Source organism: Plectropomus leopardus, chromosome 7, assembly GCF_008729295.1.
Source record: "Plectropomus leopardus isolate mb chromosome 7, YSFRI_Pleo_2.0, whole genome shotgun sequence".
Lineage (NCBI taxonomy): Eukaryota > Metazoa > Chordata > Actinopteri > Perciformes > Serranidae > Plectropomus > Plectropomus leopardus.
In genome coordinates this window covers 6,033,697-6,046,877 of record NC_056469.1, presented here as the reverse complement: position 1 = coordinate 6,046,877, position 13,181 = coordinate 6,033,697, and the positions used below count along the sequence as shown (strand labels likewise).

General features: G+C 42.9%; 1 protein-coding gene across 4 annotated transcripts in view; it reads left to right on the top strand.

Annotated features, from left to right (window-relative positions):
- The window catches only part of LOC121946151 (vacuolar protein sorting-associated protein 13B-like), a 375,120-nt gene that overhangs the window by 65,366 nt on the left and 296,573 nt on the right, over nucleotides 1-13,181 (top strand). For all 4 annotated transcript variants that reach the window (XM_042490601.1, XM_042490600.1, XM_042490605.1 and 1 more), the window contains exon 17: nucleotides 7,929-8,113. In XM_042490601.1, coding sequence (XP_042346535.1) covers nucleotides 7,929-8,113 — 185 coding nt within the window. The remainder of the gene's footprint in view (nucleotides 1-7,928; nucleotides 8,114-13,181) is intronic.

Genomic DNA, 13,181 nt, shown 5'->3' with positions numbered 1-13,181 from the left:
AAGCACAGGAGTGCAAGGGATTGTGAGCTGCGAAGGTAAAACATCATATTTCGTGTGGCACAGTCTATAAAGTATTTTAGCCAACTTTGCGGTAAGGATTTTTTTTCCTCCTCTACATCTGGTGTCAGACAGTTTTATTTAGTTTCATGGCTGACGGAGATCAATGGATGTATTGAGGAGCCTTGTATTAAGGAAATGGCATCAGCGAATGTGAGGTTTGTGCTCTCAGTGATTGACGTCTCAGTTCTGATGGAAGCTTCCATGCCTTTCTGTCTGCATTAAAATGCTACAGAGAAATCACTTTGCTGTAGAAGGTGCATACTTGCCCTTATGATTACAAGTGTCATTTGGTAGCTTAAATCAACATGGGTTTTTTACTCAGCCCTAAAGTGTATATTATAGGCTGTAATGTTCTCAAGAGGCAACAGCGCTGCTATCCAAGAATATCTATTGAATTTTAACTATGCCATGAGATGTATATGGATGTGTGTAGGTCAGAGCCAAGATAGTGAATTCAGGAGCAGCTGTAGATGTTTTCAGTCGACTGAAAGACTCTATTAATGCCTGAATTAGTCATCTGAGGAACTGAAGCTTGAGGGAGGGAAAACAGTGGGAAATAGGGAAGGATAGATGGATTATCAGCTCTGAGTGGATTATCATCTACTGTGGTGTGCATTCCACTGTCCTCTCCTCCCCAGCAGGCCTCAGTACTGCTCTGCTGCTTCCCAGATACAAACCCATCTCATTTTCACTGCTCAAGGAAAGAGTTGGTAATGAGGTACAGGAAACAAATAATCTCAGCTTTATTTAACCAGGCTTAGGGAAACTCACTTATTTCAATGACCATCTGCGTGAAGGTCAAAGTCCTTGAGAGACTAATATTGAGGACAACTAATTTGGATTTAAAAAAAGGACAGCTGGTGCTTCCGTTGACTGCTGTTTTTGTTGTTGTGGCAACGGGGACATACAAAAAGTCTGCCGCAGAATCTGAAAGTATATGAAATATTAGGTCCGTAGTCTAAGGACAAAGGTCTCCTATCTCTGTGTGTCCGTATAAGGAACCGCATGTCCTCCACAGCTGGACACATTGGACAGAGGCAGGAAGCTATGCACACAGAGACACACCATCATACATACACATACACAGGCCTGCTGATGTGTTTTCCTTTAACGCCTGATGAACCACGTCATTGCCATTTTCTCGCCTTGCGGTCTGCAGCTGTCTGCACAACTTGATTAAAACATTTCTTTTAGTAATCCCTGTGTAATGAAGCCCTCTCCTGAGAATGGATCTCAGTGTGTGTATGTTTGTGTGTGTGTGTGAGGTTGTAAGCGTATGTGTGTGTTTTGGGTCAGGGGTGCTCCAGATGGGAGGAAGGGGAGGGCCGTGTGTGTGTGTGTGTGTGTGTGTGTGTGTGTTCATTCGTGTGTGTGTGCACACACGTGTATGTGTGTGAGAGAGCGAGTGAGTGAAGTGTTTCTTTCTATGTTTCTGAGTTTGGTCTGTTCAGGACCGATGATTGAGAAATGCACACATGGAACACCTTTGACCCTGGGGAACCACTAAACTCTGGGCTGTGGCCACAAATACAGTCCCTGCCTCCTCCTAACTCAGATCCAGGTCCTGCACAGAGGTTTTAAAGAGTTTGGTTAGAGGTTAAAAAATGGATGTCAATATAGATTATGGTTAAGAGATAAAATAAAATTGTAATGTGTATTTGCACAAGCTGAAGCAACACCAGACATTACATTACATTACATAAAGAAAAACACCGTGAACAAGATGCTATGGGAAGTTAATACCTGCAGGTAAAAATGAGAGTGTAATATGAGTCCTATGGCGCCCTGTGAGCCTAATTAGAATATAAATATGATGTAATGCTTTCACCAAACAAGGAATGCAAACTTTTACCTGTGTGTCGATTTTTCAAAATATTGTCATTTGTAAATGGTCATGTATAATCCAACGTCAGTTGGAGAGATTGCTTAAATATTTCTCAAAACAAACTTGGAAAATTCTTGTTATTGATGACTCTTTCTTTTTTACCTGCTGAAGTGGTGTTTTCGAAGTTCAGCATGTTCCAAAACACACTAGAGACGAGTTGTAATGATCGCTGTGAGTCATTTATGGCTGCTGCTGAGAGCAGCATTTGCTAAATTTTCTTTGTCAGAGGCTCAGCTGCAGCTCTGGTTACATTTCCCATCAAGCCAATGACATAGACCATGTGGAGTCAATGAAACAAATGACTTAAAAGAACATTATAAGAAACTGCGAAAAAAGACTTCAGGATAATAAATGAGGTAGAGGTGCCATTATATTATTTTTTAATTATTATTTTTTCTTCTCCATCACTTTTCTCAAGGTTTTTCCCATCACTTAACACATGCATGGCTTTCCTATGGTGGTATTCTTTTGAATTTCTCAAATGCCAGCCGTTTAACTAAATTGACATGCAGGTGCGAAAAGTTTCCCACCCCCAAGCTGGCCACTTAGGTGTTGTTGTCCAGAGCAAAGTGCTTGCATGATTTATAATGTTCATTTGGAGACTTTGCGAGACACTGTAGTGAGTCTTTTGTAGTAAGATAAAAGAGGGGACTTGAGAGCAGCCCATAACTCATTCTGGTTATTTTCAAGAGGGGTCAGTGACCTTGGCTTGGTGAGATGGGGAATGCTGCAATACTTCAAATCAATCTGCACCACAAAGAAAGAAAAAAAAAGAAGTTAGAAGCTGTCAGTCTTGCCTTCCCTCCATTTTCAGTCCCGATTCCCTCCAAAGAAGCTCTTGAAATTGGAAAACAATAGCACTAGGGGATTTGGTTAACTGTTTGAGTTGGGGGAATGTTTGTATTGATAATTAAGGTAGGGTGTGACAGTGAATGATTTGTAGAAACTTTAGATAACTTATCACTGGCCCCAAGACGGTGGCTATCTGTTGTATCTATCAGACAAATATGTCAGCCCATAATGGATTAGATTGGCGTTGCTGTGGACTCAGATAAGTTTAAGTCAAGAGAAAGTAGCACATTGTGAAGCCAGTCAAAATTGACTGACCATCCTGTTGACTTTTTCTTTCTTTTATTCTTTGGGATCAAGTCAACATGATGTTTTAGAGCACTTCCACTAACTTTGAACAGTTTATTGGAGTGTCATGTTCCAGTTCATGTGGAATTTCCCATTTAGCTTCCATTACAGACAAAATCCACCTGTGTCAGGGAATGTGTGTTTGTGCGGATGTCTCTCTCTCTCTCTCTCTCTCTCTCTCTCTCTCTCTCTCTCTCTCTCTCTCTCTCTCTCTCTCTCTCTCTCTCTCTCTCTCTCTCTCTCTCTCTCTCTCTCTCTCTCTCTCTCTCTCTCTCTCTCTCACAGACCAGACACCTTGCTCCACATCTCTTGCCGACCTGCCCCCACAGCTGTCTGTGTCACCGTATTTTGGAAAAAGTGAGGGAACTGATTTTCGGTACTGTACAGGATATGAGTAATAACAAAAATGAACCTTCTGGAAACTGCGCACAGGTTCCAAGCTTGTATTCTGGGACACTGTGTAAACCATTAGGGCCAGCTGCTCTTGGCGATATTCCTTCAATCACGGCAAGATGCGGATCTTAAAAAAAAAAATAAAAAAGAATTTGCTAACCACATTTGGCCCTGCAGTTCATGCTTTCTAGTTTGCTTCACGCTTGCTTTCTCGGTAGTGTCCTCTGTCAGAACATCTGCGCTAATGCCAACATATCCAGATTTCAACACATTACTGGACATCTACATGTACGCAACACACACTCAGCTAATTGTATATACACACTGACACATACCGCAACCAGCCGTTTTTAATTAGGCTACATTTATTTTTGTCTGTAAAAGTACAAAGCAACAACCTACCAGTTCTGCTATTCCTGAGTTTGTACTGGAGCTTTTCCAAATGGCTTTTTTAATGAGACTCCCCATGTTAGATATTATTTTACCTGGAGAATAACATATGACCTGCAAGTTTGCGGTCTCTATCCTTCTCTTGCCTATGCTTGCCGTTTTCCCCTCATTGGTGTTCATGTTTTCTGCAGGGTTTGATTCTGTTTTTTCTTTCTCTCTCTTCTCCCTTGTTACTCTCTGTGCAGAACAAGCATTCAGTTCCATTCAGTACAGATGCTTAGTGCAATTTACATTCACAGCCTTTTTTAGACTTTCGTATTGGCAGCTAGTTTTATAATTGTTCCAGTTACAGGTTGTTAGAGCAGCAGGCTCCTTGTCAGCTGTGGCCTCATTACTGCGCTTGATCGTGCTCTGGCTAACCAACCTGCTGTTACTGGTTTGTACGCATGCCTGTACAGGTGTGTATACACATGTGCTTGTGTGACAGCATATGTGTTGGCATGTAAATACATGTGCATGTTGGCAAACAGTAATCTCTTTGTGTCTGTACAGGTATGTGCATTTTTTTGTGGTTGTGTGTCTTTGTGCATTTATGTGCTTGTGTGTGGCCTCTGTAAACCAGCAATCACAGCCTGTTAGCTACAGTAGGGCCCCAGCTGTATTTGTCTAAATATAGTCGTGACCACAGTCAGACCAGACCAGGAAGCAGATTAGCCTGAGAACCAATGGTCCGAATGGATCTCAGCTATTATGATGTGAAAAGGGTTTGGTGAAGACATGGGGTTACTCAGAGGCTGTTTCAATGGAAGGTTTGGCTTAGGTAGTGGTTCCCTTTGCTTGTAATGCCATAATGTGTCACTAAATGGATCTCAGCCTCACTTGAGCAAATAAAAAATATTTTGTGAGGGTCCTCTGTTAAGTCTACTCCCTTTTCGATTTCACTCATTCATTTTAATGACTAAAAATAATTTGCCATCCCTGCTTTATGTCCACATTTGAGCATGTACACAGAGGAAACAGTCAAGGCAAAGAGCACCACAGCTGGTATGGCACTCATGACTCTGAGTCACACCCCCTGCACAACACCAAGCCCTGTTTTGCCTGATCTTGACAGCGACACTGGACAGAAAGACTTTGTGCCAGCCAGTCAGCCAGTTACCCAGCCAGGCAGTCAGCAAGTCCGCCAACTGGCCTCTCCTAGCCCCGGTCCAGTTCTTCGTCACTCAGTCACGGCACCAACAGAGGACAGGTCGGGAAATGAGGCCTAATGTTGTTGAAATACACCAGAGGAAAGCATATTTCATAGGCTGAAATTGAAACACCTAATTTTTCATAGCTCCTGACTAATTTTGATTTCCTTTTAACATATTCCTGGTGGCCTCTGTGTTTTAATAAAAAAAATTACTGACTTAAAGGACTACTGTGAGGTCAGAGACAGCCTATTCAATGAGGCACTGAAGTTCAAGCCAAGGACCTGATTTCTTAAATTATGAGTCAGGCCTCAAAATGGGTTGTGGGCCCACTTCTGGTGGGTCCCCGACATTATGTGAGTAGAAGTATGCTTTAATGAGTTTTGTTCCCCAATCTACACACTCCATTTCTAATATGGATACTTTTGTAAACCAGTAAAATGAATTTTGTTAGTTGCCCATGTTACATGTTCTAAGATAATGTTGCAGTATTGTCATTTCTTACTGCTGTTGATGCAGCAGGTATAGCACTTGTGTTTATACCTCTTTTGTTTCCTTCAAAGCCTGTGGTAACAGTGAAAGAGCTGCCTGCCAGAAAGCTGTTTACCATGTTGCAGCAAGAAACACTGTCTGTGCCAGCTACTTAATGAAATCCGATGAGTGTCTGGCTGTCCTCACATCCAGCATTCCCAAAACACCCTAATGAGAGTTTCTGCTTCTCATTTAGCTCCAAGATCCAAGTTGCTGTTTGCAAAGAATTGGGCATAATATAATAAAAACAGGTGCATAATTAAAGTTTTAGACGACCACATGCACATGACAGCTCCCCTGAAACGCTATAAACACTGGAATAAGCCAACAAACTTTCATCCCTTGCCAGTCCTCCTATTGAAGTGGCTTTGCAGGCACATTTGCTCTGCATGTGGGGACATTGTTGTTGCTGGGTCCCCTTCACTTTCTTTTGTTCAGCAGCAATCTGCGTGTACACACACTCAGACATGCACACATTTGAACACACAGAAACACACATGAAAATCGGTTTGATTGATGTCTTGCTGTATAGCATGCAACAGTAGTGATTTCTAATAGTAGGGAAGCATGACATTGCTTGGTTCACCATGGTGCCAAATACAGCATATGTTTCCAGGGAATTCAAAATGTATATGTGCGCTGTCAAGGTAAACTCATTGACCCTGTCAGGTTCGGAGTTTCTCTCTCTTACTACTTTTGTTATTCCTGTACTCTCTTTATCAAACTCTATCTCTCTTTCTGTCTCATGGTAGTCCCCCTCTGAGACAGCAGGCAGTTAAGAACTCTAGGCCTGCCTGTGTGCAGCTAACAGCTCATGTCACCCTGCCGAACCACCCAGGAGCAGAAGAAAGGGAAAGATAAAGAGACACGGAGAGAAGGAGAGGGAGGGAAGCAGAGGAGTTAAACGATTGCAGAGCTGCCGAGCGCAGGGAGAGACCCCGTGACATATCCCACACTCTGAACTGGGACCAGACCAAAATGGATGTGTGATTAAATGAACTGTGATGCTCGTTCCTGACACGCCGCAGCCATCCCTGGAATTAGTCACGGTTCTATTTTCACCGAAAGCGCCGCTCAAAGGGCAGCGCCGCTTTGCTTCCATTACAATATGTAGTCAAGCGAGCACATGTGCACGCACACACACCCCCAAAAAGTAGATGTGTATCTGGGCTGGGGGCACTGCCAGTCCTCAAAAAACCAGCTGAAGAACTTCTCATAACAGAAGAGAGGAAAACAGGAGTGGAACCAAACAGGGTTGTTTTGCAGTGTTTAGTTCAGGCTCCCTGGGTGTTTTTCCAGTGAGCAGAGGGGACACAGAGGGAGGGACAGAGGGAGCGAGAGAGATGGGAAGGATACAGATCAGTAGTCGTGAATATGGCAACTGCTCCATCACTCTCAGCACTGTGTATCATGCCATACCTTGAATGATGTGTGTGTATGTGTGGCGGGGAATCCCTCCATCTGGTGCTGCTGATGTCATGGATGAGATCTTAAGAACTGAGGAGCCATGACTTCACAGCCTGGATAGAAAAAGAGCCCAGAGACCTGATTCAGGGATTTGACGGGCAGTATATGTGTGTCAAGTTTTGTGTGTAGTGTAGTAGATGTGCGAGAAGTGTGTTTCAGTGTGTTTGGATATGAACGAGTGATTACAGAGTGAATAGGGGAGACAGTGAGGCAAATACTACTGTGTGTGTGTGTGTGTGTGTGTGTGTGTGTGTGTCGGATGATAAATGAGAGCATGGTCCACTGAGGTTCTGATGGACAGGGGCCTGGAGGACTCCATCCGACTGTGCTGTTACCTCATCCCCCTGAACGCTCAACTCATCAGCTTGTCATACACACACACTCACACAAACTTTCTCCCTCCACACTCTTGGAGACAGATGAAATGTTAAATGCGTAGAGATTCTTTTCAGGGTCAGGTTTCTGGGCTGTACATCTCTTCACATAAATCATCATCACAGTTTTGACGGAGGGGAGAAAAGGGTCGGCGGCAAAGAGGCAAACTGCACCTACCTGCCAAGTAACTAAGGAAAGCTTGGCTTGCACTTGGTACTTCTTCAATTTGCTGTTGGAATGTCGTCCTACCTATTTGGCCACTGGTTCTATCAATGAGCTGTTTTATATTGTGATGTGATATTGATGGATTCATGGAAGTCATGAACCATTTGTTTCCACCGGTGTCTGTTTCATTAAGAGTATGTTGGCGCTTATGTGCGACTCTCCATTCCTTCATTTATTATTGTCACTGTATCCTAATTCTCTATATCTCTTTTCCTCCCCATGTATTATCCTTTATCTAACCCGACCTTTCTTCAACTGATGTCCCTCTCTTGCAGGAGCAAAAGGTCTTCAGTTCCCACCACGGAGTGTATTTTTGAGCTTCCCCACTTCACTGTGCAGGCCACAAGGGCCCAGACACTTCTGCTTCAAGCGATCTATCAGAGCTGGACACACAGTGTGGTCAACGGAGCCCCGTCGACACTGAGTGAAAGCTTGCTCCGTGAGGTGTTCAAAGCTCCAGGTAAACAACACAAAAACAAATGAGGTTAACCATTAGCTTTTTTTAAAATCTGCATTCATATGCATATATTTGTTGGTAGAGATTAGCTAAAATGACCGGTGCATGTAAGACAAAGTCTTGGCCTGGATATTTTCTGGCTACACTGGAACCCCGAAATATCGGCCGTCATCTCCTGAGGCGAGCCAATTGTTTCAGAGATTAAATGACTCTTGACCTGTCCAATGACTCTGTGCCGTTTGGTTGTGCATTTGATTTCCACTCAGCAGACAAGTGATAAGGTGTGTGAGACGAAAGGGAGCAGGTTTGCCATAGAGGAGCCACAGCTGTTTTTCCAGTGCATGTGCTTGTAAGTGCTTTGCACGACAAAAGGTCGCTTTTGTTATTGTTTTGTTTTTTTAGTTGCAGTTGTGTCTGTAGGGTAACAATTTAAATTCTGTACAGTGACTGACTTCAGTCACTTGGCAATATGAAAAAATACCCACAGAGAAGATTGATGTGGCCTTTCGCGGCTCATTCTGTACTTCAGTCATCAACAGTCAAAGATGAAACGACATCACTTTGTTCATCTGGTCTCTTTTGTATTAGATGTTAATGTGTTCATCATAGTAGTTGATTTATGGAAATCTCATAAAGTACATTTACGGTCCTTTGTTTGTTTAGTTCTCCATAAAATAGAGCTGAGTTCTGAGGCGCAGCAAGTTGTCAGGAATGATATATGGAACTGGCTTGAGCTTAAAGTGATTTGACTCTCTTATGAAAAGTTTTACAGTTATTTCTCAGGGCTCAGCACATCGTGTGCCAGACTTATCATTCGCCCAAACAAGTCAGCCTGATAGTAGGTAGTGAACTATGGGCAAATAAGCTGCAGATCCTATACCAGGAGTGCGCGCAAATATCCAAAACGTTAGGCCGAAATATACACGTTCAAATGAGATACTTTGGCATAAAGATCAACTTGTCTTGTGCCCAGTGTGGGGTACTGGACCAGCAGCCAAAGGCAAATTAACTCTGAAACGGTTTTACGCTTCATGTCGCCTAGGATGCCTTAATGGTCAAATAATAAATTTTGCCCCTTGTTAAAGAAAGGGAGGGGAGCCTGCATTCAATAAAACAGTAGCGTTTCTCATGACGGTAGCATCTGGACAGTCCTCTGGAGGGCCAGGGATTTTCCAACTCATTAGGATCATGTTGTTTGGTATGCCGTCAACATTCTCCCTCGGCCAAGCCAGCCAAGCTACCTTTTTCACCGTTGTGCAGCCGCCAAAATTTATGAAACTGGTCTCCCGTGGAGTGAAGTCAAATATTCCTCTCCCCTCACTCTGCCTTTCTCTTGGAACGGAGCTTGAATAGAAACATGGAGAAACATTTGCACATCTGGTCTGTGTGCTGGCAGGTTAGAAAAAGAGCAGTGGGGAAAAGAGTTTGGGTTGAGAGTGAAGGGGAATAGGTGATGTGTTGTGTAAGTATATGTTTTGTGGGGAAAAATCTCAGCAATAATTCCTATGATATAACCAAAGATGTCTAGTACTGTATCTGCTTTTGAAATTGTGGTGACACTCATAGGCCTTAAGGAAGATGTTAGCTGTCCCAATCCCTCTCAATCTTTGGTGTGACAGTTTAAGTGCGGAGGAGAAATGGAAAATGAGGAAATGCAAGAAGAGAAGTGGAGTGAAGCAGAGTAAACTAGTATGAACTGTGTTTGCTGTTGCACATCTTCCTGCACAGCCAGTGCAACCTTGCTGGATAGTTTTGGTTCCTGTGGGCACCTTGGTTTTGCCCACACAATGCTGTCATGATGGGAGCTTTCTGGCTGGTCTGTGTTGGCTGCTTGCCACTCACACCTCTGCTCCTCTCTGTTCCCCATTGTGTTGTTTCTTTTACTAAGTTAAGCCCACTGTGTTTTCTCCAAAGGCCGTAGTAGAACTCCTTATGAAAAGCTCACTGAAGGCAGTGCTCTTTGTTTTACATTCTTTAAACCAATCTCATGACAAATAAAGGGACCGTACTGTTAAACCGCTGACATGGTGCCGCTAATTTGGCCCTCAATACAGTGAAAGTGTTAGCAGTCTTAGCAGCGGCTGCATTTTTCCGCTAGTGTCACTTGGCGGCTTACTGGCTGCAACTGTTTGTGGGAAAAGCACGGGTCTGTTAAAACGCTCACAGGATTCTGATCTGGATCCAGATTCAAGTCTTGTGGTCGTGTGTTTGTTCTGGTGTCACCAACCAGCAGTCATCAGGCCATTGCCAGGACAGAACTCTCACACACACACACACACACACGCTCTTGCTGAGGCCGAACACTGAACATGGCAAACAAAAGCTGCTCACTGAGAACATGTGCTTTTTTTCATTCCTGTAGGAATTTCTCCTCCCTTCTATCCTTTTGATGTTACAGGGTTTTTCAATAGTGGAAGGTGTTTCATATCTCGGTCGAGCTGATAACACAGATGGTCAGTGTCCTTCGCGGGGGAGCTATTTGGGTATAAGATTTCATTCCCTGTCCAAAGGAAATTCCACAATTCAGCAAGGGCAAAGCTTCAGTTTTAATCTCGAGGTACTGACAGACTGTAAAATGTTCTTCAAAATAATTGGTGGACTCAGATTAAAGCAAGAGTCAGAGACTTAAAATCATTGCAGCTGACTGGATCATGGCCACTAGGACTTGTAAGACTTTGAGTTACTGTGCTGCTCAGTGGCAGCTACAGCAGCAACCCAGCAAGCGGCACATGCAGTGTAGCCTGTGTTTGGTCTGCAAGCCCCAAGACGACTGAGTGAAATCTGAAAACAAACCGTAAAATCGTATTTTCCTTGAGAATCAGAGGCTGTCAGTCACTGCTCGCTGCGTGACGGCTTGGTTTGTCACACAACTGTCTGTAGGACAGTGCTGATCTCCAGTGCTTCTATAGTGAGCTTGGCTCAGAAATGAGCAGAGTTTTGTGTGGTGACATATTATTCCAGCCTTCTCCTTTCGCATTCCAGTGCAGCTCACACAAGTGTTGTATTTTATTGGTGAGCTCTGCAGCAGTGTGTCCGATTGTTTGGTGAGAATGGAGAAGTGGTCCATAGAGAGGTGTATGCCTGTTTGGGCACACATTGGTGCATGCATTCTTACAGTTTTTGCCAACTAACCCGCAGCCTTGTCAGCTGTCCAGTGAGGGTAACTGTTTTTTTTCTTTAACAAAACCTACTCTTTATCTCTGACTTGATTTTTTGCTGTCTTTTTTTAACTTTGACTATTTTTCTCACTTTCCAATTTTATCTGTGCAGTTCTATGCTTCCAACTTTTCTTTCAATTGTCTTTTCTATCTGTCCGTCTTACCTAATGTTTTTGCTGAATTCACTGGCTCACGCCATCTCATTTTCCGTCCTCTAACCTTGTACTTTTTCTTTTCCGCTTCTTCTCCTGTGATTGTCAGCGGCCAGCCCGTCTCACATGTTCTCTTTGTTTATACTTCCAGGATGCTTTCGTGGTTTGCAGTAGCAGTCATACTGTAGTAGTAGCTGCAGCGGTAATAGTAGTAGAGGGGAGCCAGTAATTCCTGCCTACTGCTGCTTCTAGCCACCGCTAACCTCAGATTCTGCGACACACTGACCACAGTGACCTCCCACATGCTACTCGAGTCTGCATGCATTTGTGTGTGAGTGTACCGTATGTTGCGCATCAGAGTTTGGTGAGTGTGTGTCTAATTTTGGTACAGGGAAAGTGTAATCTCAGTACACATATCCATTTTCTCATTGCTCAACCTTCAGTGCATTGTCTCAGCAAATATTTTGATATTTAGTGGCTAGAAGTCAGTATGCATTTGGTTTCCCTCTGTTGGGTTTATGCATCACATTAGCTCAGAATTTTGTAGAAAATATACCACATCTTCAAAACATGGCAAACAAACAATACAATTTGTACAAAACAATACAGGAGAAATGATTTTACATGTTGACACCATGTTGTTAATAAAATACTGAATGAATTGCTGATCTACAGTTAAAGCTCTTACACAGTTATCTCTAGTGCTGTGGTCAAAATCTCACTAAGTGTCAACAGTCAAATCTGAAACATTGTCATGGATCCCAGTAAGTTAAGTTTAGATAAAATCCTAGCATCTCCAGTCTGTACATTGCCATAAGCACAAAGAATCTTTAGGTTCTTTGATAGTATTCTTCATGTTTCCTCAGATGATGATGGCTTTATTGGATTTTGATTCATGTACTTTGGATTACAGTCAGTGGACTTGGGTCTTTCAATTTCATCAGGTGTATTTATAGCTCAGGACACAGTGATGAGTGTCGGGGAGCTCTTAAAAATGCATATAGTACAATGCTGGCTAAGCAAACATGACCCAGTGATCTCTTATCCATGCATTGTAAATATTTCATATGTTAGGATTTTGTTTTTATTAGAATAATCTCATAGTTTTCTGTGTATTTGTGCATGTGCGCTTGCCTGCTTGCACATATGCCTGTGTGTTTACCTTTTTGTGACCCTGCTGTGTCTCTCAGATCGAATTGAAATTAGAAGTCCAGTTGCTTCCTTGCATCCGTTACATTGCCGTAAACCCTCCAGATGACAAACAGGGTGGCCGAGATGCTCTAGCTTTTCACAGCTCATTATCAAAGATGATTGATTTTGTCTGTCTGTCCCTTTTAAACATGGTCATATCCAGTGGAAACAAATCTTTTTTTTTCCTGCTTGTGTTATTTGCCTGGAAGTAAGCTGTGGCTGAGCAGTATTTGACTTTTCATTTCCAGTCTCTGAAATCAATCATAAGTATTACATTATGAAGTAAAATGGTCTTGAGGTTTGGTTTCTTTTCCATATCAGAGTGACAGCTACAGTAAAGCGTTACTAATCAATAATACCCCCCTTCGTTCTAGCTAGTCTCAACTATTGACAGACCTCAATTTGTTTTTATATTGATAGGTTTCTCATGAACATTTTCCTATTCAAATGAACCATTCTGGGATCAGTGCAGGATCTGTAACCAATCTGGCAAAAGGAAGTAGAGCAGAAACTTAGGCCAGCGCTTTTATCTTTCTACAATCCAAACTCATGTCCTGCAGAGCAGAAAGG